This window comes from Microtus pennsylvanicus, chromosome 6, assembly GCF_037038515.1.
Source record: "Microtus pennsylvanicus isolate mMicPen1 chromosome 6, mMicPen1.hap1, whole genome shotgun sequence".
Taxonomy (NCBI): Eukaryota; Metazoa; Chordata; class Mammalia; order Rodentia; family Cricetidae; genus Microtus; species Microtus pennsylvanicus.
Window position 1 is genome coordinate 53533126 of NC_134584.1, and position 26571 is coordinate 53559696.

At 37.3% G+C, this 26571-nt stretch overlaps 1 protein-coding gene across 1 annotated transcript in view; it reads right to left on the bottom strand.

Moving 5' to 3' along the window:
* Nucleotides 1–26571, bottom strand: part of Ankrd31 (ankyrin repeat domain 31) — a 152703-nt gene that overhangs the window by 21463 nt on the left and 104669 nt on the right. Inside the window, exons 19-23 of the mRNA XM_075976264.1 lie at nt 23431–23593; nt 20664–20779; nt 18597–18684; nt 12199–12295; nt 3650–4565 (exon numbers count right to left, since the gene is read on the bottom strand). Coding sequence (XP_075832379.1) covers nt 3650–4565; nt 12199–12295; nt 18597–18684; nt 20664–20779; nt 23431–23593 — 1380 coding nt within the window. The remainder of the gene's footprint in view (nt 1–3649; nt 4566–12198; nt 12296–18596; nt 18685–20663; nt 20780–23430; nt 23594–26571) is intronic.

The following is a 26571-nucleotide window of genomic DNA, read 5'->3' on the forward strand; positions in this document are numbered from 1 at the left end:
TAGAAAAGTTGTAGGAAAATATTTCAATACCCAAAAGTCAATTTCTTGAAACTAGTAATAAGCAACTAGAAATTGAAATTTAAAAACAGATAACTGATGTTATTAAAATATGAAACATTAGCCAGAGGGTGATGGAGTACACCTTTAATCCCTGCATGTGGAAAGCAGAGGTAGAAGGACTTCTATAAATTTGATGCCAGCCTGGTCTACAGAGCGAGTTCCAGGATAGCCATGACAATTACACAGAAAAACTGTCTCAAAAAAAAAAAAACCAAAAAAGATACGAAATATTTATAGACAAATCTAATAAAAGATAAGAAAGACTTGAAAAGTGAGTTACCCCTACACTGCTGAGAAAAATCAAAGACCAAAGTAAATGGATGGACATCATTCATGGGCTTAACAAGACAATATTGCTCAGCTGCCATTTCCTTCCCAACTAATCCACATATGTAATGAAATATCAATGAAAATAATAGCCTTTTTTTATAGTAGAAAAACTCATTCTAAACTTCATATGTGACATAAAATAGCCAAACATGTTTGTAAAAGAACATGATCAGAAGGCTAGCATTAACTTAATTTCAAGGTCTACTATGCAGCAACAATAATCAAGGCAGTTTAATACTGATGTAAATGTAGACAAATAAATAATGAAACAATAGGGAGTCCAGGAATAGAAACACATATGAGCAGCTGATATTTTAAGAGACTCATAGGCAACTCATTGAAACAAAGATGCCTCTTTAAACATACGCTGCTGGACCAACTAGTTATCCAAATTAGGAAATATGAATGGGCCTGGGCATAGTGGGTCACACATGTAATTCCAGAACTTGGAGGGCTAAGACAGGAGGGTCACTGTATGCTAGCCTTGGCTACATAAAGAGTTCCAGGCCAACCTGGGATACAGAATCCTAAAAATAGATAAAATAAAAATTAATTTAGGATGGATCCTAGCCCCAAACTGTAAGAATTATGCTTAATCTTTACCCTGGTGGTAAATTATATCCTTTGAGAAGTATAATTTATGAAGTCATAAGGTCATAAGCACTCACTGTGAAGACACCTACGCACCACCGTCACATCCCCATAACTGCAGCTACTCAATATATTAACTCACTGATTTTGCTTTAAGAAAAAAACTGCCAGAATTCTATGAAAAAACCTTTGTCACTTTGAGTCAGACAAATCATTTTTTTTCACTTTCATTTGGAACACAGATTTTTAAAGAAAATTTTAATTAAAATATAATTCCATCATTTCCTCCCTCCAACCCGTCCTCTCTCTCCATCGTCTTCCACATTTCCTCCCCTATTCCCTCTCAAGTTCATGGTTCCTTTTCTTACATGTGCATGTGATGGCTCATCTTCATTGTCAACTTGATGATGTCTGGAATCAACTAGAGCCCAAATACTGGGCATGCTGTGAGGGACTTTCTTAATTTGATTAAAGTTAAAATCTTACGAACTCATCCTAATCAAATTATTCTTTGATTAAACATAATTTGAGGTAGGAAGAGATACTCAAAATTTGGCCACAGCTTCTAGTGGTGGCCCACAAAAAAGGACAATGAAGAAGAAGCTTCACTTTTTGCCTGTTTGCCTTCACTCTGACTAGCAAATAAATTTGTCTCCTCCTCGGTTGCTGTGCCAAGTATTAAATCCAACTTTTCCAGGACTCCAATGTAGACTGAAAACCAGAAATTCTCCAGGAATCCTCCAGGATTCCAGTACCAGACTGGGAGTGCTAAGGCGTTGAGTTTCATGGACTGAACAATTATAAATTCTTGGTCTTTCTGTTATGAGGCAACAACCATTGTTGGACTATCTAGCAGCATCCTATAGCCAGTCTAGTAAATCTCTTCCATGTCAAGTCTATCAGTTCTGTACCTCTAGAGAACCCTACATACGGCAATGCATAAATACATAAATAAAACCTGATGAATGTTGCTTTTTATGTACATTATTTCAGTGTTGACCATCTGGGGTACCTATCCAAATCTTCAGATGTGAATATATAACCTGGAAACCAGAGAATAAAAAAAAAAAAGAATGACGGGGAGGGGTTTCTAGAGAGGGACTAGCAGAATACAAGCAATATGAAAAGGATATAGGGAAAATGGGGAGGTGGCCTTTAGTTAGGAAGCAGGGAGGGAGGTCAATACAGAAGGAAAAGAAGTAGGGAGGGATAAATAACACACATGCTCACTTTGAATGAAATCTTTTTTTGAGTTGTTTGTTGGTCAGGGAAGTTCAAGACACTCTCAAAACAATGTTTCCTACGACTGTTGCCTTTAGTTGCCTCCCAGAGGTTGGCAGTAAGTCCCTATCACTGAAGACACTATGTACTTGAACTGGCTCTGACCTGAAAGCCCGCTCCCCGAGGACTAGCTTTCACAGTACCAGAAGGTGCTGTGCAAGCTGATGGGGGTGGGGGTGGGGACGACAACCACTAGCCCTAGACGGCTGTGACGCCTCTGAGTCACACAGTGACCAACTGCTAAAGATAACTAAAGAGACGGGGTAGGGTGGGAAAAAGGTTGGGGAGTGGAAGTTTGGTAGGGAGGGGGATCTGGGACGGGTATGTAAAGTAAAAAAGATTGTTTAAAAAAAGAAGAAAAAAAGAAAGCAGGTATTAGAAGTTTCTGGAGCAGATGGATGGTTTATTATTTATGGCAGAATTTCACAGATAATACACACGTCAAACTTGTCAAATACTACACTTTGAGTATGGATAGTGCAACTTCTACAAATTATACCCCAATAAAGATGTTTAAAATGGCTACAATTATGAAAAACTCTACTGAAGATTTATTAAGCTGACCCAGTAACTACACTGTCAAAAATCTGAGGAAACAGAACTAATCTACTAAAAACGGATGTGCTCTGGTCACTGTAAGGCAGGCATTGCTTAATGAATGGGCTGCAGGCAAACTGGAGCACTGAAGGAAATGAGAGCACTGAACTCTAATTGAAATTGTACCATTACACTCTTTTGTTCTTAACTTAGAAGTAAAGCTTCTGAAGTAGGAAAAGTCAGAGTCTAGAAATGGGAAGAGTAGGAAACACAACCATTTAAGTTAAATTCCAGTTAGGCTGGGCTGATTTCTCGAATATTAGTCTACAAGCAAAGAAGCATATTCAATGACTTGGTAATCTTTGCCACTTCTAAATTCCTCTTTAAAAAAGTGGGAATATATGAAGTATTTTAATAGGTATATCTAACAGACCTTTTTCTCATAATTCACTTTTATGCATATATTATATTTTTAACTGAGTTTCTTACTGAAACTTCAAGTCTGTCTTAAACTGAACATCTATGGAAGACAAATTAATACATCCCTAGGAATGGCTTAGCAGTACACTGATAGCTCTTGAACCTAGTGTAGAACTAATAACAGCTCCTATGTCCCGTCTCTGCTCTGAAACCCCTCCTGCTACAAAATAACTGACAGGAGCTGAGAACCAAAAGGTGCTTATAACTGAAACCTATCAAGGAAATTCCAGAATAAGGTGTGGATTTTCTTCCTAAGAATATCATATGTTCCTACATTTAGAAAACAGTCAAATCTTATTTTCCATTTGCCTCTACTATGCTACACCAACACTGCTTATAAATTTTGCAAGACTTTAGAGAAAAAAAATACCTGTGTTTTGAATTCCAGAATGTCCTTTCCTGTATTAATTCTTCCACGTACTAGCAAATCTTTCAGCTGCATATTTTTCTTTTTAGGAGCTGTGCTGTGGTGAGGCGGCTTTTTAATAGGTTGTTGACGAACAGACCCAGAGGAAGGAGGGATCGGAACGCTATTCACATGCTGCACAGTATCAGTGTCTAAGACAGTAACCGCTTGATGAGCCAGAGGTTCTGATGTTCCTACAGATGGTTGATTGGAAGCTACTTTCTTGTTTCTTCTTTTTGGATTACAACGGGAAAGGTCCAAATTCTGAGAAACAGCTGGTGGACAGGCATCATTTTGGGAAAGCACACTTTTATCTTCTGAAATACTTACAGTGCCAGTCACTGCAGGAGAGCCATCAGGTTCATAGCCTTTGACCAGAGTTTCTGTTAAACTACTTTCTGCTTGTGAATTTCCTGCTTGAGGAAAAAAAGCAACAGGCTGGGATGATAATTCAGTTTTCTCAGTGCCATCTGTGAGTCTGGATTTCAACAGTCCATCCAAGGCACAATCCTGGATATTTTGTTTAGAATTCATCTCATTTCCAGAGAGTTCTCTTTCCATTTCCATCGACAATGGTATTTCTTCCATGTTTCTATTGACAGGAGAAATAGCAGAAAGACTGACAGGAGAAAGTAAGTCTGACTGGGGATATACTGAGTTTTTCATACTAGGAGACTCTTGGCTCTTCTTCTCACTAGAGATGTCTGAGCTACATGTACGCTTCCTAATACCAGACAATGGCTTGGAATTCTTATAGTTTTGAATTTTCAGTCTTATCTTTTTCTGTTTCTTTGCCACAACTAAAAGCTTCTTTTGTCTTGTGGCCAAGTTAGACAGTTGTTCTCTCAGGGCCCCATGCTTAAATGACTCCATGGATACCCTATAAGAAAAAGAAAATGAATATTAATGGAAAATTTTCTTCACACACTGTTAATATTAAAGATACTCCCTCAGAGGGAGCAACCACCACGTGAGTAGGCCTGAGCCAGGGACACAGAAGCATGGCCAAGTCAGCAACCTCCACCAGAGCAGGTACGCGAGAGTGATCTCTGAGGGATCAGGCCTGAGACAGTGTCCTCCATGGGACCAGTACTGAGCCAGCGACCTCCACTAGAGCAGACCCAAGCCAGCAACCTCCATGGGACCAGGCCTGAGCCAGACACCTCCTCCACAGGACCAGGCCCCAGTCAGCAACCTGGAGAGGGAGCAGGCCTGAAGATCTCTGGGACTGTAGAGTGACCCCAGGAGTGCCGTGTGACCTCTAGGGTAACTGAAACCATGGCTCCGACTGCACCACAAGGAACAACCATCTAAGACTTGGATCCACTGGCACCAGAGACACAGCCCCAGCTATATAAATCAGAGGGAAAATATTAGTAGACAAGGTAAGAACACACCACAAAGAGCAACACAACACCAACAAAAACTAGTGGCCCTACAACAGCAAGACTTGAACACCCCAATATAGATGAAGCAGAAGAAATGACCTAAAAAATAACTTTAGGAGAATGTTAGAGACCCTAAAAGAGAAAATAAACAATTCCCTCAAAGAAATGGAGAAAAAGACAAGCAAAAAATTGAAAGATATAAATAAACCTTTAAAGAAACAGATGAAAGAAATAATTCAAGACTTGAAAACTAAAATAGAGACAATAAAGAAAACACGAATCAAGAGAATTCTGGAGCTGGAAAATATGGGGAAACTATCAGGAACCACAAATGCAAGCATAAACAGCAAAATACAAGAGATGGAAGAGAAAATTTCAAGTGTTGAAGATACAATAGTCAAAGAAAACATTAAATCTAACAAAAGTTTAACACAAAATATACAGGATATATGGGACACCATGAAAAGACCAAACTTAAGAATAATAGGGATAGAAGTTCAACTCAAAAGCACAGAAAATATATTCTACAAAGTCATAGAAGAAAACATTTCCAACCTAAAGAAAGATATGCATATGAAGATACAAGAAGCATACAGAACACCAAATAGACTGGCTCAAATAAAATCCCCTTGCCACATAATAAGCAAAACACTAAACATACAGAATAAAGAAAAAATATTAAGAGCTGCAAAGGAAAAAGGCCAAGTAACATATAAAGGCAGACCTATCAGATTACATCTGACTTCTTAATGGAAACAATGAAAGCCAGAAGGTCCTGGTCAAGTGTTATGCAGACATTAAGGGACCATGGATGCCAGCCCAGACTACTATACACAGTACTACTTTCTATCACCAAGATATTCCATGACAGAACCATATTTAACCAATACCTAGCCACAAACCCAGCCCTACACAAAGTACTAGAAGGAAAACTTCAACCAAGGAAGTTAGCTACATCCACAAAAACACAGACAATAGAGGATCACACAGCAACAAATCCCAGAGAAGTGAAAAACATAGACAATAACATCACCAGCAATGAAAACTAAAATAACAGGAACTAGCAATCACTGGTCATTAATATCCTTTAATATAAATGAACTCAACCTCACCTATAAAAAGATATAGGCTAACAGATTGGATATGAAAACATAATCCATTCTTCTGCTGCATTCAAGAAACACACTTAGACAATGGGGATATTCTACTGGGAACTCACCAAGACCAGCTGGCCTGGGTCTGGAAAAGCCTGGGATAAAACTGGACTCTCTGAACATAGCAGACAATGAGGACTACTGACAACTCAAGAACAATGGCAATGGGTTTCTGATTCTACTGCACGCACTGGCTTTGTGGGAGCCTAGGCAGTTTGGATGCTCAACTTACTAGACCTGGATGGAGGTGGGGGTTCCTTGGACTTCCCACAGGACAGGGAACCCTGACTGCTTTTCGGGCTGGGGGGGGGACTTAATTGGGGGAGGGGGGAAGGAAATGGGAGGCGGTGGCGGGGAAGAGACAGAAATCTTTAATAAATAAATAAATTTAAAAAAAAAAGAAACACACTTAAACCTCAAAGACAGACATCGCCTCAGATTAAAGGGTTGGGAAAAAATTTCCCTATCAAATGGACCTAAGAAACAGCAGGTGTAGCTATCCACATATCTAACAAAGTAGACTTCAAACTAAAATGAATCAAAAGAGATAAAAAAGATTTCACATTAGTCACAGGAAAAATCCATCAAGAGGAAATCTCAATACTGAACATCTATGCCCCAAATACAAGGGCACCCCCATATGTAAAAGAAACACTACTAAAGCTTAAATCACACATTAAACCCCACAAACTAATAGGAGGAGATTTCAACACCCCATTCTCACCACTGGACAGACATGCCAGACAGAAACTTAACAGAGAAATAAGGGAACTAACAGATGTTATGAATCAAATGAACTTAACAGACATTTATAGAACATTCCACCCAAACATAAAAGAATATAGCTTCTTCTCAGCACCTCATGGAACCTTCTCAAAATTAACCACATACTACTAACAAAGCAAACCTCAACAGATAAAAAAAATGGAATAACCCCATGTATCTTCTCGGATCACCATGGCTTAAAATTAGAATTCAACAGTAACACTAATTTCAGAAAGTCCACAAACACATGGAAATTAAACAATGCTCACTTGAAGCATCAATGGGTTAAGGAAGAAATAAAGGAAGAAATTAAAGATTTACTAAAATTCAATGAAAATGACCATACAACATACCAAAATTCACGGGACACAATAAAAGCAGTGTTAAGGGGAAAGTCCATAGCACTAAATGCCTATATAAAGAAGCTGGAAAAATCCCACACTAGTGCGTTAACACCTGAAAACTCTGGAACAAAACGAAGCAAACTCACCCAGGAGGACTAGAAATAGGCAGGAAATAATCAAATTGAGAGATGAAAGCAACAAAATTGAAAAAAGAAAGCAATACAAAGAATCAATGAGACAAAGAGTTGGTTTTTTGAGAAAATCAACAAAATAGACAAACCTTTATTCAAACTAACCAAAAGGCAGAGAGAGAATATCCAAATTAACAAAATCAGAAATGAAAAGGGGGACATAACAACAGACACAGAGGAAACCTAGAGAATCATCAGGTCATGCTATGAAAACCTGTACTCCACAAAATTGGAAAACTTAAAAGAAATGGACAACTTTCTGGATAAATATCACTTACCAAAATTAAATACCAGATTAGCAAATTAAATAAACCTATAAGAAACAGAAACTGTCATCAAAATTCTCCTAAAAAAAATCCCAGAACCAGATGGTTTCACTCAGAATTCTACCAGAATTTTAAAGAACTAATACTCCTCAAATTGTTCCAAACAATAGAAACAATAGAAACTGCAGGAACATTGCCAAACTCATTTTATGAGGCTACAGGTACCCTGATACCAAAACCAAACAAAGACACAACTGAGAAATAGAATTACAGACCAATCTCACTCATGAATATTGATACAAAAACAATCGAAAAAATACTGGCAACCCAAATCCAAGAACATATCAGAAAAATCATCCACCATGACCAAGTAGTCTTCATCTCAGAGATGCAGGGATGATTCAACATACAAAAATCCATCTATGTAATCTACCATATAAATAAACTGAAAAAACCTACATGATCATTTCATTATATGCTGAAAAAGTCTTTGACAAAATACAACGTCCCTTCATGATAAAGGTCTTGAAGACAGCAGAAATACAGTGAACATATCTGAACATAATAAAGGCAATATACAGCAAGCCAACAGCCAACATCAAACTAAATTGAGAGAAACTCAAAGCAGTCCCACTGAAATCAGGAACAAGACAAGGTTGTCTACTCTCTCCATATCTATTCAATATAGTACTTGAGGTTCTAGCTAGAGCAGTAAGACAACAAAAGGAGATCAAGGGGGTAAAACTTGGGGAAGAAAAAAGAAGTCAAACTCTCACTATTTGCTGATGATATGATAGTTTATATGAGCGACCCCAAAAATTCTACCAAGGAACTTCTACAACTTATAAAAACCTTCAGTAATGTAGCAGGATACAAGATTAACTCAAAATAAACATGAGTAGCTCTTATTTATACAGATGATAAATGGGCTGAGAGAGAAATTAGAGGAACATCACTTTTCACAATAACCACAAATAACATAAAATATTTTGGAGTGATTCTAACCAAATAAGTGGAAGACCTGTATGACAAGAACTTTAAATCTTTGAAGAAAGAAATTGAAGAAGACATCAGAAAATGGAAAGATCTCCCATGCTCTTGGGTAGGTAGAGTTCACATAGTAAAAATGACAATCATACCAAAAGTAATCAACAGATTCAATGCAATGCCTATAAAAATCCCATCAAAATTCTTCATAGACCTTAAAAGAACAATACTCAACTTCATATGGAAAAGCAAAAAACCCAGGATAGCCAAAACAATCCTATACAATAAAAGAACTTCTGAAGGCATCATTACCTCTGACTTCAAACTCTACTACAGAGCTATAGCTCTGAAAACAGCCTACTGTTGGAATCAAAGACCCGAGGACCAATGAAACCAAATCGAAGACTAGGGTATCAATCCACATACCGATGAACACCTGACAAAGAAGCAGAAAATATCAAATGGAAAAAAGCATATTCAATAAATGGTGCTTGCATAACTGGATCTCATTATGTGGAATGAAAATAGATCCATATCTATTGCCATGCACAAAACTCAAATCCAAGTGGATCAAAGACCTCAACATAAAACCAACCATGCTGAAGCTCATGAAAGAGAAAGTGGGAAGTACACTTGAATTCATTGGTACAGGGAACCACTTCCTAAATATAACCCCAGCATCACAGACACTGAGAGAAACAATTAATAAATGGGACCTCCTGAAACTGAAAAGCTTCTGTAAAGCAAAGGACATAGTCAACAAAACAAAACGATAGCCTACAGAATGGGAAAAGATCTTCACTAACCCCACATCAGACAGAGGTCTGATCTCCAAAATATACAAAGAACTCAAGAAATTGGTCATCAAAAGAACAAATAATTTAATAAAAAAATGGATACAGACTTAAACAAAGAACTCTCAACAGAGGAATCTAAAATGGCTGAAAGACACTTAAGGAAATGCTCAACATCCTTAGCCACCAGAGAAATGCAAATCAAGACAACTCTGAGAGTCTATTTTACACCTGTAATAATGGCCAAGATCAAAAACACTGATGACAACTTATGCTGCAGAGGTTGTGAGGTAAAGGGAACACTCCTGCATTGCTGGTGGGAGCGCAAACTGGTACAGCCACTATGGAAATCAGTATTGCGATTTCTCAGAAAATTAGGAAACAACCTACCCCAAGACCTTGATAAACCACTTTTGTGTATATACCCAAAGGATGCTCAATCATACCATAAGGACATGTGCTCAACTATGTTCATAGCAGCATTACTTATCATAGCCAGAACCTGGAAATAACTTAAATGTCCCTGACCAAAGAATGGATAAAAAAGATGCAGTACATTTACACAATGGAGTACAGTGGTAAAAATAATGACATCTTGAAATTTGTGCGGATGGATCTAGAAAACATATTGAGTAAGGTAACCCAGACCTAGAAAGACAAATATCATATTTACTCACTCATAATTGACTTTTAGACACAAAGCAAAGTAAAACAATCCTACAGTTCACAATCTCAGAGAACCTAGACAACAAGAGGATCCGAAGAGAGACATACATAGATATAATCTACATAGGAAGTAGAAAAAGACAAGATCTTTTGAGTAAATTGGAAGCGTGGGGATCATGGGAGAGGGCAGAAGGGGAGGTGAATCTCTGTGAGTTTGAGGCCAGCCTGGTCTACAGAGTGAGTTCCAGGACAGCTAGGGCTACACAGAGAAGCTCTGTCTCAATAACAAAAACAAACAAACAAAAACCTTGAAATTGAATTAATGAAAATTTCAGTAGCTTAGTTAATTTGACCAGTAACCAGACCAAAGACAACACAGGAAAGAAAAGGGTTTATTCAGTTTACAATTCTAAGTTATAATACTCGGAAAACTCACTGAGGCATGAGCTTGGGACAGTTGATCCCACCACTTATGCAGCAAATGGCAGAAAGAAGAGCACGCACCCATGGTTTTCATTAGCATTCTCCTCTCATATAATGCAGGGCCCATCCTCTAAAATGGTGTTGCCTGCCCTGAGCTTGATCCTCCTACATCAATTAACAATCAAGATAATCCCTCACATACATGCCCACAGGCTAACCTGATCTAGATAATTCCTCTGTGAGGCTTTCTTCCCAGGTGACTCCACACTGAGTCAGTTTGATGAAATTAACCATCACATGTAGGAAAGAAACTTAACTCCAGAATTCATGACCAGAAAAAAATTCACAAGCCCATGTAACTTCAGCTACCTCATCTTTGCCAAAGATACTCATTGGAGAGAAGACAGCATGTTCAAGGAATTAATGCTAGAAAAGCTAGATGTCTGTGTGTAGAAGAAGGAAACTAGATCCCCTTTCTCTACTCTACACAAAAATCACCTCCAAGTTTATCAAAGACTACAACATAAAACTCTGAAACTTCTAGAGAAAACATGGGAATAACAGAAATAGAGAAAGACTGTTTAACAGGATTGCAGTCCTTCAGAAAATACATCCAATAACAGACAAATGATAGCTGATGAAATTCAAAACCTTCTGTCCAGCAAGGGAGATTAAGTAGGTGAACAGGCATCCCATACAATAAGAGAAATATCTGCCATCTATATATCCAACAGAGGATTAATTCTACAATATACAAGGAGGAAATAAGCCAAGCATCAAGAAGACAACCTATTTTTTTTAAAAAAATGTACCATGTGTTGGAACAGAGAATTCTCAAAAGAAGAAATACAAATGGCTAATAAACATTTCTAACAAAGTTAAAACACATTTCCTACCAGGGAAATGAAAATTAAAACACTTTTGAGATTCCATCTCACCCTAGTTAGAAAAACAATCTTCAAAAATGACAACCAATACAGGAGAAGATATAGGGACAGAGGAATCCTTGTGTATTACTGTTGGGAGTGAAAACTGGTGCAACCACTATGGGCACTAGTGAGAAGCTTTCTCAAAAGCGAGAAGCTAGAAACTGAAATAATGCTGTCAGAAAACAGATTTAATCAGAGATTTAAAAAAGATATCTCAGCCTAACTACTAATATCACCCAGCTTTCAGTGGCTGTAACAAATCCCCAAATTTGTTTTGGGGTCAGACTTCTAGAGGTTTCAGTCATCACCAGCTTACTATTCTTGTCCTGTGGTGAGGCCACACACCATGGCAAGAGTGTGTGACAAAACAAAGCTATTCACCTTATGGTCAAGATGCAAAAGAGAGGAAGAAGGGGCCAGGGTTCCATCATACAAAAGGTGTCTGTACCCCCAACAAACGGAAAACTTCCTTCTGGGTCCCACCACCTTCTGATAGAGCCAACCTTGAAACTACATTTTTAATACATGGGCCTTTGGGAAACGTTCCAAATCTAAACTCTGGCATTATAATAATTTAAATGGCTCCAAGTCCTTTTCCCTACTCACCTGTATTTTTTAGCTAGATCATCCCTTTCTGTCTTCTGTTGAGCAAGTATATCATCCATAATTTCTTTTATCTCTAACATCTTTCCAATGTATTGTTCTAGAAACACAGTGATAAAATAAAAGGTCAGTTAATTGAAGAACAGTTAAATGCTTAATCTGAATCTGGTCATCCAAGGTTTTTTTTTTTTTTGTTGTTTTTTTTTTTTTTTGAGACAGGGTTTTTCTGTAGCTTTGGAGCCTGTACTGGAACTAGCTCTGTAGATCAGGCTGGTCTCAAACTCACAGAAATCCATCTGCTTCTGCCTCCCAAGTGCTGGGATTAAAGGCATGTGCCACCACCACTCGGCTCAACATCTGTTTTTTGAGTTAGGGTTTAAACTCATTATTCCCAGCCAACTTTCTAACATAAGTGGCCTACATAGTCAAATCAAGGCTTATCTGATTATATCATCCTTATGAAATGCATTGAGGTACTCAGATAACACTGTACCAAGAGAGAGCAGTCCATCTTACATTCTAATTCTGCTGGACCCTATTGACTTACGGTCTAGGAGCTGGGATTCATGGGCTCTCTATGATCAGCTATCTTTTCTTCTTGTCTGTCTTGCATGTGGTGATGTTGTATATATGTGATATATGTAGATGTCTATGTGCAGACAGACAGATACACACACCATACATAGGCATGTGGAGGACAGATGGAATTCAGGTTGCCAGACTTGTGCAACAAGCCCTGAGGGAATTCATTGGATTTCACCTTTTTTTTTTGAGACACGGTCCCTCACTAAAACAAAAGCTTCGACTCCTTACTGAAACTGAAGCTCACTATTTTGGCTAAAATGACTGAATATTAATTTTCCATAAATAAAATGTTATGCACTATAATTTGGAACTCCCAACTATTTTTCAAAAGCATATGAATATCATAAAACAAGGCATTCCCAAACAATCCTCAAGCAAACCACATACAGTGAAAACAAGACAAGGTATTCAGTCTACAGATGAAAGTGATGCATGATGTCAATACATCACGTTTATTATTTCTAGAACAAAGACCATGCTCTCTGAGGAAAATAATGACCACTTCTATGGGAAGCAACTTTCTTTCTAGTTTTTGCAAAAAGACTGATAGTTTATCTATCAGCCTGGAAACATGGCTTAATTAAAGGTCAAAGTTCCATCATTCTTCTTTTTATCCTTCAAGAATTCAACTTTTCTTCAAAGTTTCAAATAATTACACTAACTCTTCTTTTATTTTTAAAGATTATTTTCTACACTACAGAATGGTGACCATGAAAGAGGATAAAAGCATCTTGGATCTATGTTCCTGAGACATTACTTTGGCCCCTGGTCTCAAGGAGCGGACACTGATGATGTATAAAGTGCATTTTCTGGAAGGAGAAAAATGGTACCCAAAGAAAGACAGCAACACAGTATCTCTGGTAGGAGTCTGACTCACATACATAAATGTGGATTATGCCCAAATCCATATTCCCAAGAACTGAAAGGCTGAAATTAATGCATGGCATTCCCACTAATCTACCTGCCATTGATTTAACTTTTGTATTTGTTTCTTAAGATCTTTGTCAATGTTTTTTGAACCGCTGCCCTTTTCTCTTAGATAACTAAACTTAAAATCATTATTTTAAGATGTGTTGCTTTTTTATACTGCATTTAACTGCATGAAGCTGTGATCACCTGATGGTACTAATAAAGAGCTGAATGGCCAATAGTGAGGCAGGAGCATGAATAGGTGGGGCTGGCAGGCAGGGAGTATAAATAGAAGGAGAAACAAGGAAAAGGAAGAAAACAAAAGAACAAAGGGTGGAGGATGTCAGGGACCAGTCACCAAGCCACCCAGCCAGTCATGAATTAAGAAGGATATAAGATATATAGAAGTAAGAAAAGGAAAAAAAATCAAGAGGTAAAAGGTAGTCATGACAATTTAAGTTAATAAAAGCTGGCAAGAAACAAGCCAAGCTAAGGTTGGGCACTTATAATTAAGAATAAGCCTCTGTGTGTGGTTTACTTGGAAGCTGGGTGGTACTCCCCTCTCCCAGCTAAAAGAATAAAAATATCAAAAACAACCAACAACATTTTGGTGCTCAATGTGAGGCTGTATCTCCATGTAGGGCCTAAGAAAACCAAAAAAGTTTAAAAAAAAATTATACAGCTCATTTAAGAGTTTGTGTCTGCTGGCCAGCCCTTGACCAGCCAGTAGATTAAGTAGGAACAACAACAACAACAAAAGAAGTAAAAATGCCTGTGGCATCGCAAGCATCAGCATTCTAGAGCTCTAGGAAGGTTGAATGCAGTTCCTGGTCATGCAACTCCAACTTGGCACAAGCTTTAGGCTTGCCTTTCATGACCTGATCCAAGAGTGGCAGAGCCAGCTGTTATGGCAAGTGGAGGATCAGGTGTTTCTTAACAGTCTAATGTTTGCTCATGCAGTCAAAAAAGACTAAGAGATACGCACCAAAAAGGTCCAGATGGAAAAACCTTTAATCAGTGTGTTTTACAGTGACTTAAGAAAGAGAGACAAAGGGTATGGACAGTTATAGAAAGAAAAAAGTTTAAAATTAAAAAATTAAAGTCTTTAAAGAGAGAGTAAAAGTAATAAAAAAAACAATAAGCCACTCAGAGATGGGAAATACACAGGGAATCTGGATCTTGTAGGCTATTGTGTTGATTTTGAATCTTTTGAATGCTGATAAGCAAAGAACAGCTGCTAAGAGACATGGGATTGAAAGGAACTGTGGAAGTAAACCAATCTATATACTTTAGGAATGCCTTAACTTTAAAATAGAAGTCAAAAAGTGTATTTGTAAAATGGAACTTAAAAGATGCTTTACTTTGGAGAAGTGTTTGTTTGTTTTGTTTTGTTTTCACAGGAAACAGGAGGCTGTGAATTTGTTCCAGATTGATATATATCAGGGGAGACTTGACAAGTTATATCTATCAACAAAGGTTACTGCTGGTCTTCCTAGGACTTGGTCATTAACTCAAATTTTCTCAGGGACCCTAAAAAAAGTCGTCACCCACAGTCAGCAGAAAGCAGTATGGAGAGGTCTGCACCCACATTTCCAAGAGAAAAGGGAGTATGGGAGGTCTTTGGTTATTTTGTGGGTCCTATATGTTTGCTGTCATTTAGGGGAATGTAGGAATATAGGATAAAAATATCACTATTAATCTCAGATATTTTGTCTTGGCATGGATTTTGGTATATGAATACAAATTCAAAGTCAATTTTGTTATACTGTATATATGTTTTTACTCTTGTTTAAAGGACTTTTGTATAATGATACAAATTTAAGGCAATTTTTATTATAACACACTGTATATGTTTCTATTCTTGAAACAAGGTTTCTATTTTTTTTTTCCCAGACAGGGTTTCTCTGTAGCTTTGGTGCCCGTCCTGGAACTAGCTCTTGAAGACCAGGCTGGCCTCGAACTCCCAGAGATCCGCCTGCCTCTGCCTCCCGAGTGCTGGGATTAAAGGTGTGTGCCACCACTGCCCGACAAGGTTTATATTTTTTAAACAAGGATTTTTGTGTATTGATACCAATTTAAGGTTATTATGTTACAATATATTGTATGCATGTTTCTACTTTTGTTTAAGGTATTGTACTTAGGCAATTCATTTAAAAATGTAAGCTAAAATCCTTGTTTTTGATAGCTATAATTATGAACTATTTAGGATAATCAACAAACACAGGTCAGTAGTTAGTCCTCTATAATAATAAAAATTATAGATATGTTAGGTATGTTTTCCATATCATATAGAGATATATTTTAGGTAGATAGATGGTCTTTAAACCTTTCAAATACCTACAGAATATGGCATTTAAAATGTTTTGTTAATTTAGGGATTTTTATGATAATGAGACACATCTGCTCCTGGCAGCACCAATTTACTTCAGAAAATTACATCAGGCATCAAAGAAACTCCTTATGTAGTTTTCTTTCAATGTGGCTAGCCATTCGGGCAAGAAGCTGCTCTTGCCTGGACTGCTTGACAATATGTTGTATAAACTAGGCATGCAGAACTCACAGGAAAGTGACTGCTAAACTTCGCCAAAACAAGGCAGGATGATCCTTCAGGGATACTACTTCACAGAAGAAACTGTCAGACATTCTGCAGGACACAGAGTAAAGTGACTGACAAACTGCCAATATAGGTGGGACAGTCTGTCAAATTTTCTGCTTCATTGAAAAGTCTCTCAGATACTTTGGGCCTGAAGGCTGAAGATGGATGCCCCAATGTTGCAAAGAAATTTGGGATGACTGTCGAGGCAGACAGATATTTATGTCATCTCTTGAGTTTGTGGAGTTGTTTGTAATGCACTTTTTTTCTTACTTAAATAACATATCCTCCTGGTGCCTTTGATGGAATTGGAGATTAGACAGCTATAGATATAGTTTTTCTTAAATATGATAAAAAGTAAGTTAAGTATAAAATTTTGGATTTACCAAGATAGGATAGATTATGAATTATTTTCTTAAAATTTACCAGACACAAATAATTTGCAATTCAGTACACTGTGAATGTAATCTTTATTTGGTAATTGTCTTATTTTATACAATCTTACTCTGTTAAAGTTAAAACTTTTCATGTTTGTTTAGAAAAACAAAATGGGGAAACATTGGGGAAATTATTTTAAGATGTGTTGCTTTTTTATGCTGCATTTGATTAACTTTGTGAAGTTGTGATTCTTTGCCTGTCTAAAACACCTGATGGTCTAATAAAGAGCTGAATGGCCAATAGTGAGGCAGGAGCATGAATAGGTGGGACTGGTAGGCAGAGAGTATAAATAGAAGGAGAAACAAGGAAAAGGGGAACAGCAAGAGAACAAAGGGACGAGGATGGTAGGGGCCAGTCACCAAGCTACCCAGCCAGCCATGCAGTTAAGAAAAACTATAATATATAGAAGCAAGAAAAGAAAAAGGCCCGGGCAAAAGGAAGCTGGGATAATTTAAGCGAAGAAAAGCTGGTTTGGAACAAGCCAAGCTAAGGCTGGGCACTCTTAATTAAGAATAAGTCAGTCAGGCAGTGTTAGCACATGCTTTTAACCTCAGCACTTGGGAGGCAGAGGCAGGATCTCAGTGAGTTTGAGGCCACAGCCTGGTCTACAGACTGAGTTCTAGGACAGCTAGGACTGTTTCACAGAGAAACTCTGTCTTGAAAAACAAACAAACAAAAAAGCAAAAACAAAACCAAACCAAACACCAAAAAAAAAAAAAAACTAGTAAAAAAGATAAGACTCTGTGGCTCTGTGTGTGGTTTACTGAAAGCTGGGTAGTGGGCCTTCCCCCAAAAGAGCCAAAATAATAAAAAGATCAAAAATAACCAACAGCACCATTAATTGGATGCCTGAGCTTCACAGAATCTCCATGTGCAAACCAAATGACTGGAAAAATCTAGGGTCAGTGTCCTCAGGGGAGTTTCTATCTTTCTAATATTATGGTGAAGAATTAGTTTTGGTATGAAGTATATGCTAACAACAGAGCAAAATGTGTGAAATCATTAAAAATTTAGAAATAAATTTGCTTATACACACATCCTTAACATTGGGTTTTCTAACTGAATTTTCAATTTCAGATATTAAAAATAATACCACAGTAGCACAATGCAGTCTGCTGCTGGAAGAAAGGTCATGAAGATATTTCACAGGTAAATTGTGTACTTATTTATCAGAGACAATACTTCAGGGGATAAGCGTGCTTTCATCACAGTAGTAGGAAAGCTAAGACAGCATCAAAAAGCAGCAAGCTCAACACTCCTTAATTCTGGGCTTAAGGATGAAGCCACACCTTCATCTGAACATATCCTTAGTAGCTGTTTACCTCTTATTATGGTCCAGAACGCCTCTCACATGATGCATGATATTTTGACTTTGTACAGAAATGTCTGTGTCAAAAATTCCAGAAATTACTTGTTTGCATTACTGACTCACGTTAAAATTTGAGCACCTTAGATACTGTCATATTTTTTAAAAGTCTGTGTAGGGCTGGAGAAATGGCTCAGTCGGTGAAGGAACCTGCCATATATGAGGAACCAAGTACAAATCCCTAGAGTCCACATAAACCCAGGTGTGGGTATATGTGTCTACAACCCCAGTGCACCCAAGGAGAGATGGGGGGGAGTGCAGACAGGAGAATTCCAGGAAACTCCTGGGTTACTTAGCCTGGTAGGCATAACTCAGCAGCAAATCACACAGAGACCTTGTGTCAACAAGATGGAAGATGAAGACCAACACACCTGAGGTTGTCTTCTGATCTCCATCCATGCGCCATGGCCTGACTGCCTGAACACACACACACACACACACACACACACACACACACAAAGTCCACACTTTCAGCTATAATGAACTTTGAAATAAGAAGTACATATTTACCTGCATCTTCAGAGTCTCTTATTTCAAGCTTTAATAAGTTTTCTTGTTTTTCTTCTAAGTCTTGTAAAATAGCACTGATGGTCTGATGCTGCCAGATAAAAACGTTAGGAATTCCATTATAAGAAGGAACATGTTTCTGGGTGGTGGTGGCACACCAGCACTCGGGAGGCAGAGTTCGAGGCCAGCATGGTCTATAGAGCAAGTTCCAGGATAAGCTACACAGAGAAAACCTGTCTCAAAAAATCCAAATAACAAAAAAAAGGAAAGATGTACATTTAGATAGTCTGATAAATACAAATAAAACATAGCTTAAAAGCTCATCTGTCTTTGCTCTCAAAATGCACTTATGTTTTATGTAACTTTAAATAAATGAATGTTGAAGACATAAACAATTTAAATATATCTTGATTTATATAGAGCTCTACTGAAAAACAGAAGAAAAGGAGTAACTATACAAGGAATTATATCATTTTTTTTTACTTCATTTGAAATTATAGCTATAGGAGAAAAAACCCCAATCCAACATATACTATTTTATGATCACATATGCAAAAGTTCACTTTAAGACTTCATGACTGTCTCTGTATATTATTAAAATCCCAAACACAGTCCTAGATATATCAAACACTACTCTGAAAAGGCACAAGAAATGGTTTAGCTCTATGACTTTGTGAGCGTGGCGATATGAATTCCTGCCTGAATGCACTCAGCTCACTCTGCCTAGTTCCCTCTTTCTTGTAAGAACCATACAGTGGGCTCCAGAGTCAGGCTGCCTGTGTGTGCTCCTGGCCCCGCTTCGTCCCAGCTGACTGACTGCAACAGGTTCTTCCTCCTATCCCTGAGCTGAGAGGATCTATTCATGTAAAATGTGAACAACAACAGTATTATAAACTAAGAACTCAAAAAAATTGGTTATTATTGTTCCATAAAATCCATCTCATACAGAAAACCTCTGATAAACATAATCCTTATGATTATCTTTTGGTAAGTTAATATATTATTTCACCACGTAATGCCTTTTACAAAACACTTTCTCATTAGTTCTTAGAAGCAGAAACATGTTTTTTTTATGTTTGTGTATGCTTTCCAAAATCCTGTGTACATAACTGTCATGCATAAGTAATGATTCGTGGGCTGACTCATACGATCTATCTTTTCATAAATTCTCAATAAATATTTATGATTTTTATTATGTGTCACAGCCTCCTAAAGTATACTGCCCCAAACTCTTACTCTGGTGTTTACAAGGAATGTGGAATATACAAAGAATAAAATCATTTGGTAATTTATAGACAAATTTCTACATTTATTTGTGTGTGTTTGCATGCCGGAAGACAACTTTCAGAGGTTGGTCCTGTCTTTCTACATGTGGATTTTAGGGATGGAACTCAAGTTGTCAGACTAGGTGGGAAGTGCCTTCACCCAGTGAGGTGTCTTACTAGACCCGAGAAAGCAATCTTTGAGCTGCCATTTATTAAATGCATCACAGTAAAACTACAAAATATGAAACTAAAAAAAAAACCAAAAACCATAAGGTCTATTGGTAAAGTGTTTATGATTACAGAGGCAAACAGAAGGTCTAAATTTGTGTCCTGGCTAAACATCTACAAAAAGGTATTATCTGTGCAAGACTTTCCTATCTTGCTTATATTGCAGATGTACCCAATCTTCAACACAACGGACTAAGTCATATCCAAAATAATATTGAAGATGGTACCTTAATTAAGTTTGTGGAATAAACTTAGTGGTTTTCCACTGAAAATATCATGATTATTAAACCGATCCATTTGTAAATATGAACTACATGTCATAGTTTGGGGAGTGAATGATGACACAATGTACAGGAGCAATTTCTGTGGACCAAGAAACAGTCAAATAACTTGAGCAGGATGGAAGGAGAGCAGCTAATTTATACTCCCCTAGACAGAGTTAATCAGAGTATATCTTCTTAACCCATTCTGTTCCATCGACATGAAAACCCATGACTGCTGTCAAGGCCCAATGGCTGGCTAGTCAAAGGAATGGTATTTCTAGGCTGAGGAATCAAAGAACTTCAATGCCACTCACCGCAGGGAGGTTTTCACTTCTCTTCGCTTTATGTAAGGGGGAAGGAGGAGCAATGGTTTTTCCATCATCACAAGGACATGGCTTATATCTTTTTGGTCGGAGAGCAGGATGTTTTACTTTAAAGAAAATGAAGTTGGAAAGTAAGACTGTTCAAAATATTGTTCTATCAGTTTTAACTGTCATAAGGATGAAAAGGATAAATTAAGACTACAATTACTGTTTTATTCTAGGTAGCTTCTCATTACTATTAACTATGGCAACATTTTATGAGCTCTTATCACATACTAGATTATTTTTTAGTGTAACATCTTAGCAAATATTCAATGAACCCTTTGAGATAGGTAGTTTGTTACAAATGTTATAGAAGTTAAATGTCAGAAAAGTTCAGGAAATTGTGCGGTATCACAGTTGGTTACTGTAAATAGATGTTATCTGAATCCAAGTCCATGCTTTCAACTGCTCGGACTCATTGCTCTGTGGTGCTCTCCTGGGCTCTTCCCCTATTATGGGTTCCTTTGCCCTATGCTCTATTACTTTATGCTCCTTATTCCTCTGGGAATCTGACCAAGAAAGAATACATTCAAGAAACAATACACATAGGGACTGAGAAAGCGCTTTACAGCAGAGTCCTAAAATCTCCAGGTGTGACTGTAGAAAGGAGGAGAAAACACTAGGGACCCAAGAGATAGAAGAGTTTTAGTAATTCCAACCTTGATCTTCATGTGATCTATATCACTAACAAATTATTACATATTGAATATTCTTGGTTTTAACCAATCACATCAGCAAGTCATCTATTCTTGAAAATTCAGTTGGTGAGGAGCATGGTAGGCTGGGAAGACATGTTCTCACTACTGCATTCTCCAGAGCAAGAGCAGACACATTACTGAGTTTCTTCTGAGTCAAGGTTTAATCAAGAGGAAAAGGGAAAACAATTCTCTTTCAACACTATAAAGAAGGAACTACTGCATCACAATTCCATAGCTATACATCTTCTTGAAATATTCTATTCATTATGAATCTAACAAATTCAGGAATTATTACAATTTTAAGGTAATAAAATCTTAGCTGCAAGGGCTTTCAAACAATGTCACATTTCCCGGCCCTTCTACAAGTAAATCAGCAGCTTGGTCTCAATTATCTGTCTCATAACAAAGGTAGGGAGGTTAATGTTTAACAGTTGGTGTGTGTTTCACTCCAACAACCCCAAACCAACAGCATCATATGGGCTTGGTAATGCAGCTTAGTAATAAAGGCTTTCCTAACATCCACACGCACAATCCCTGGTTCAATCCCTAACACTACACTTACGAACTCCAGGCCCTGGAGATGGGAATTGTAGGAGAAAAAGCTTATCTATGGAAGACACAATTTAAAATGTGTAATATTTGATAACAGGATGAATCTGCCTTTCATTTAAGTACCTTACTGCTCCTTTCTCACACAGCACACACCAAGTTCATCTGCCCTGTGCTTCTAGCGCTCATTCCTCATTCACACTGTCTTGTATCCACAGGGTTCTTCACTGACTTCCTTTCTCCATATCCAGGCTCTATTTGCCCTTCAATCTTCAACATACACATACTAGTTCTTAAATCTCCAATTTCTTCCAGAATTTAACACCACTAGTTTATACTGTTTGGGTAATAAAAATATTAATAGCTGCTTATTATTTATTTTACCAATAAATTATAGTTATGACATCACTTGTCTATTATTGCTTCTTCCAGTCAGAGATAGCCCAGACTTAATAATGTTTTGACTTGCATGGGTTTTAGCTTTATGATGGCGCAGGAGTAGGACACATTCTGGAGAAATCAATTTGGATTTGGTTCTCTCCCCTAGCAAGCAGTATGTGCTGATCCATTTTCTTGGTGTATAGGATACAAACAGCTTCCAGTCATCTAGGCAACCCTCAGATGAATAGCTGATGCTCCACGGCGTTCTGCATTGCTAGGTTATGTGTTCAATGGCCAGTTGGGTGTCTTTCTGAATAAAAATGTGCAAAGATAGAGAAGTACAAAACCTCCAGCAAGTCCCACAGATATTCAAACAGGTGGTTTCTGATGACATTCTAGGATACTCTTTCTAGAAGACCAGTAACAACAAATGTAACCATCCAGTGGGTCACAGAAGAGTTTGTGAACCTAGAGACAGATCTTCCAAAATGATTGTAAGATTCAAGCATGAGGAAAATGTCTAACTGCACTGCCCCTCAGGAGAAATTTGTATAAAAAAATTTAAAATTAAGGGAAAAAATTTGATATAATACTATGACAGTATTAATAAAATAGCATCCTTTGAACTAAAACTTAAAAATGTAAAAGGAAGGTGGGGAAGGAAAACTAGTAGTTATAAAAGATCTATAAATCTTACTATTTTTAGAGATTTATTTATTTTTATTTTATGTGTATGGGTGTTTGCCTACGTGTATACAGCCTACAGTGGCCAGAAGAGCGCATCAGAGACCCTGGAACTGGAGTTATAGATGGTTGTGAGCCACCATGTGGTTGCTGGGAATCGAACCTGGGTCCTTTGGAAGAGCATCTAGTACTTTTAACTGCTGAGCCATCTCTCCAGCCCCTAAATCAAATTTTACAATACTGATTCCTAGAAATAAATGATGAATATTTAAGAATTCAATGAACACAGAGAAACATCTACCCCCAAGTTAGGAAATAACATCATATTTCATATGCAAAGGTTTTCTTTTACTAAGCAGAGACATACACCTCTATAAAACAGAAAGTAATGCCGAAGTGTGTACCAGCCGCTGTAGAGCCAATCTCATCTCCATTACTGGTTTCAACAGCACCATAAGATCTTAGTAGGTCTTTCATTTTGTCATCATCTGCTTCCTCCAAAGCAGTTCTCTCTTTCTGATCTTTCTGATTAGGGTTTGCTCCATGTTCTAGGAGTGTCTCAGCTGCCTGGAAGGTAATCATTCAGTTATGTCTACATATCTGCTTTTATCTTAAGACTCCACCACCAAGCACATCTCTTCAAAGTATGAACAATAAACATTTCAATTACATTTGATATGGACACTGCAACTTTGATTTGACTTGACTGGCCTCGTAGGGAAACACAAACAACAGTACTAAACACAGTATGCTGCTTCCCTGCAGTAAAGAGGTAAGCATAGGTAATACCACTTATAGATCACATCTGCCCAGAATTGCACTTCTTCTGTTCCCCAAAAGTAGCTGCAAACCATGTATGCCCTGCTGAAACACAGTGAGTATGACTAAGTAACAGGATTCTTTATTAAATTAATTCAAATTCAAACAGCAAAATATAGCTCACAGCTACTGTACTGGACAGCAAAGGTTTACCCTGCAGATTCAGCCACTTGTATGGAAATGTGGAGTCTCTGATACTGTCCCACTGTTTTTCCCACCATGCTGGAGGACAGAGTAAAGATGGCAAGTCTTGCTTCAGGACCAATTCAGTGTAGTTTAATAAAGTCCTAAAATTCTCCCTATAGAAATATGTCACCTAATAATTATGATCACAAGATATCAAAGATGGAGGTGGTATTTTAACAAGTCAAAAAGGTTGTGACTTTTGGAGAGAAAGCATTTCTATTATGAATAAGGTTACTCAGAGTAACTCAAAGTTGAATGTTAGAGGGGCTAGGGAGTTGCCTCAGTGATGAAAGGTACTTGCTACCAAACCTGATAACCTGAGTTTGATACGTGGAATCAACATGGTAGAAAAAGAGAATCAACTACCACAGGTTGTGCTCGGATATCTGCACATGCCATAAGTAACCTACAATTGCCCATACATAAAAAAGCGAATATAATAAAAACTAAAATAAACTAAAACAAAAAGTCACATGTTAGTATGGTGGCTCACAACTGTCTGTAGCTCTAGTTCCAGGTGATCTATTTGACTTCCACAGGTTCACACATGTGGTACACATATACACTCAGACACACTCAGACAGACACACACATACACACATGCACACACACACACACAAAATAAAATGAAAAAAGTTGAAAGAAGTTGTGTGTTATAGTTAAGTTTGAAAATGACCAAAATTAAGAACAGCTAACAATTTGATTTTAGTATGCGTCAAGCTGTCCAATAGCCAGTGATCCTACAGAGAAGCAGTGACTCAGACCATGAAGAACACTGATGGCAAAAATACGGTCAGATTTGGGTAAAGTGGAGGCAAACCATGTGACAATAGATATTTACTTTTCTGCTTAGTAGATGTAAAGGAGACAGTTAGAAGCCACTGAGCCAGCAAAAAATTCTCCTTAGGAAATACAGCTTCTCCTAATCTGAGAACCTTGTTCTTTTATTTTGCTCATGTCTTTGAAGAATGTTTATTAATTTTCATAGTTTAACTCACCATAGCCAGTCATTAAGCTCATGTCTATTTAAGAAATATTTGCCTATCTGAAAAATCAAATTTTCTTTTGTTTTCTTTTAGGAGGTTGTCTTAACTCTTTCATGTAGCTTATGACACATTTTAAATTAATTTTGATACATAGTAAAAGATTAAAGGATTTTAAAAGTCTACAACAGAAATCTAAAGATTTCAACTCCTTATCCAAACCTTTGTATCAGTGTCAAAAGTCAACTGACCACATTTGTGGGTCTATTTCTACATGCTGTTTTCTGTTCAACTGATTTGTATACAAAACTCAGTGGTTCTTAGTTGGGACTGATTTTGTCCTCAGGATGTATTCAGCAGGATATATTCGGCAGTGTTTGTGGAGACATTTTTGGTTATCACAAATGGAGGTTGTGGAGGCTATCAGCATTGAGTAGGTAGAAGTCAGTGATGCTGTTCAACAGCCTATTCATGTACATGGTGGCATTCGATGACAAAGGAACATTCAGTTTTAAATGTCAGTAGTACTGATATTGAGATACCCTGACCTGAAGTACATTCCTCTATTATTACAGGTATAGAAAAGTATCTACACTCCATAGACAGTGTTGAACCATTTAAGATTGCATTTTCAAAACTGTCTACGGTATTTCAATCTTTTCATTTCCACATAAATTTTAAAATAAGCTTAACAATTTCTTTCTTTTATTGTTTTTATTGAGCTATATAGTTTTCTCCACTCCCCCCACTTTCTCCCCTCTTCCCTACTACCTTCTCCCATGATCTCCATGCTCCCAATTTACTCAGGATATCTTGTTTTTTCTACTTCCATGTAGATTAGATCCATGTATGTCTCTCTTAGGGTCCTCTTTGTTGTCTAGGTTCTCTGGGATTGTGAATTTTAGGTTTGTTTTTCTTTATGTCTAAAAGCCACTTATGAGTGAATACATATCATATTTATCTTTCTGGTTCTGGGTTACCTTACTCAATATGTAGCTGGTCAATTTCTATGAGAATCTTTGTTGAGATTTTGAATTTCATTAAATCTATGTGCTAATTTAGTTAGAACAAACATAAAGGCAATAGTAAGTCTTTTAAGGCATGGACATGGTACAACTTTCCAAATAATCAGGCATTTTCTGTTTTCAGTCTATTAATTAGGTAAATTACATTTATCTTCAAACACAGATTAATCTCACATTCCTGATATAATTCCATTTGGTCTAGATTATTGTATATAATCTAGAGTCAACATTCTATTTTAACAAATATGTTCTTTCTATTAGCTTAAGTTTGCTTATTTAATTGTAGTCAATATAGCATTACTTTTTATTAAGAGATGTTTCTTTATTAAAATGATGCTTTAATTTTTAGGCATGTTTGTTATAGTTTCAGAGAAGTTACTGATCATAGGGTTTGTAATTTTGTTTTCCTAATTTAAATTAATTTTTTGGATAAATACAAGTAATGCATTTCATTATGAAATTATCATGCATATATATTATTGTACCTTGTACACACACACACACACATACACACACACACACATACACACAC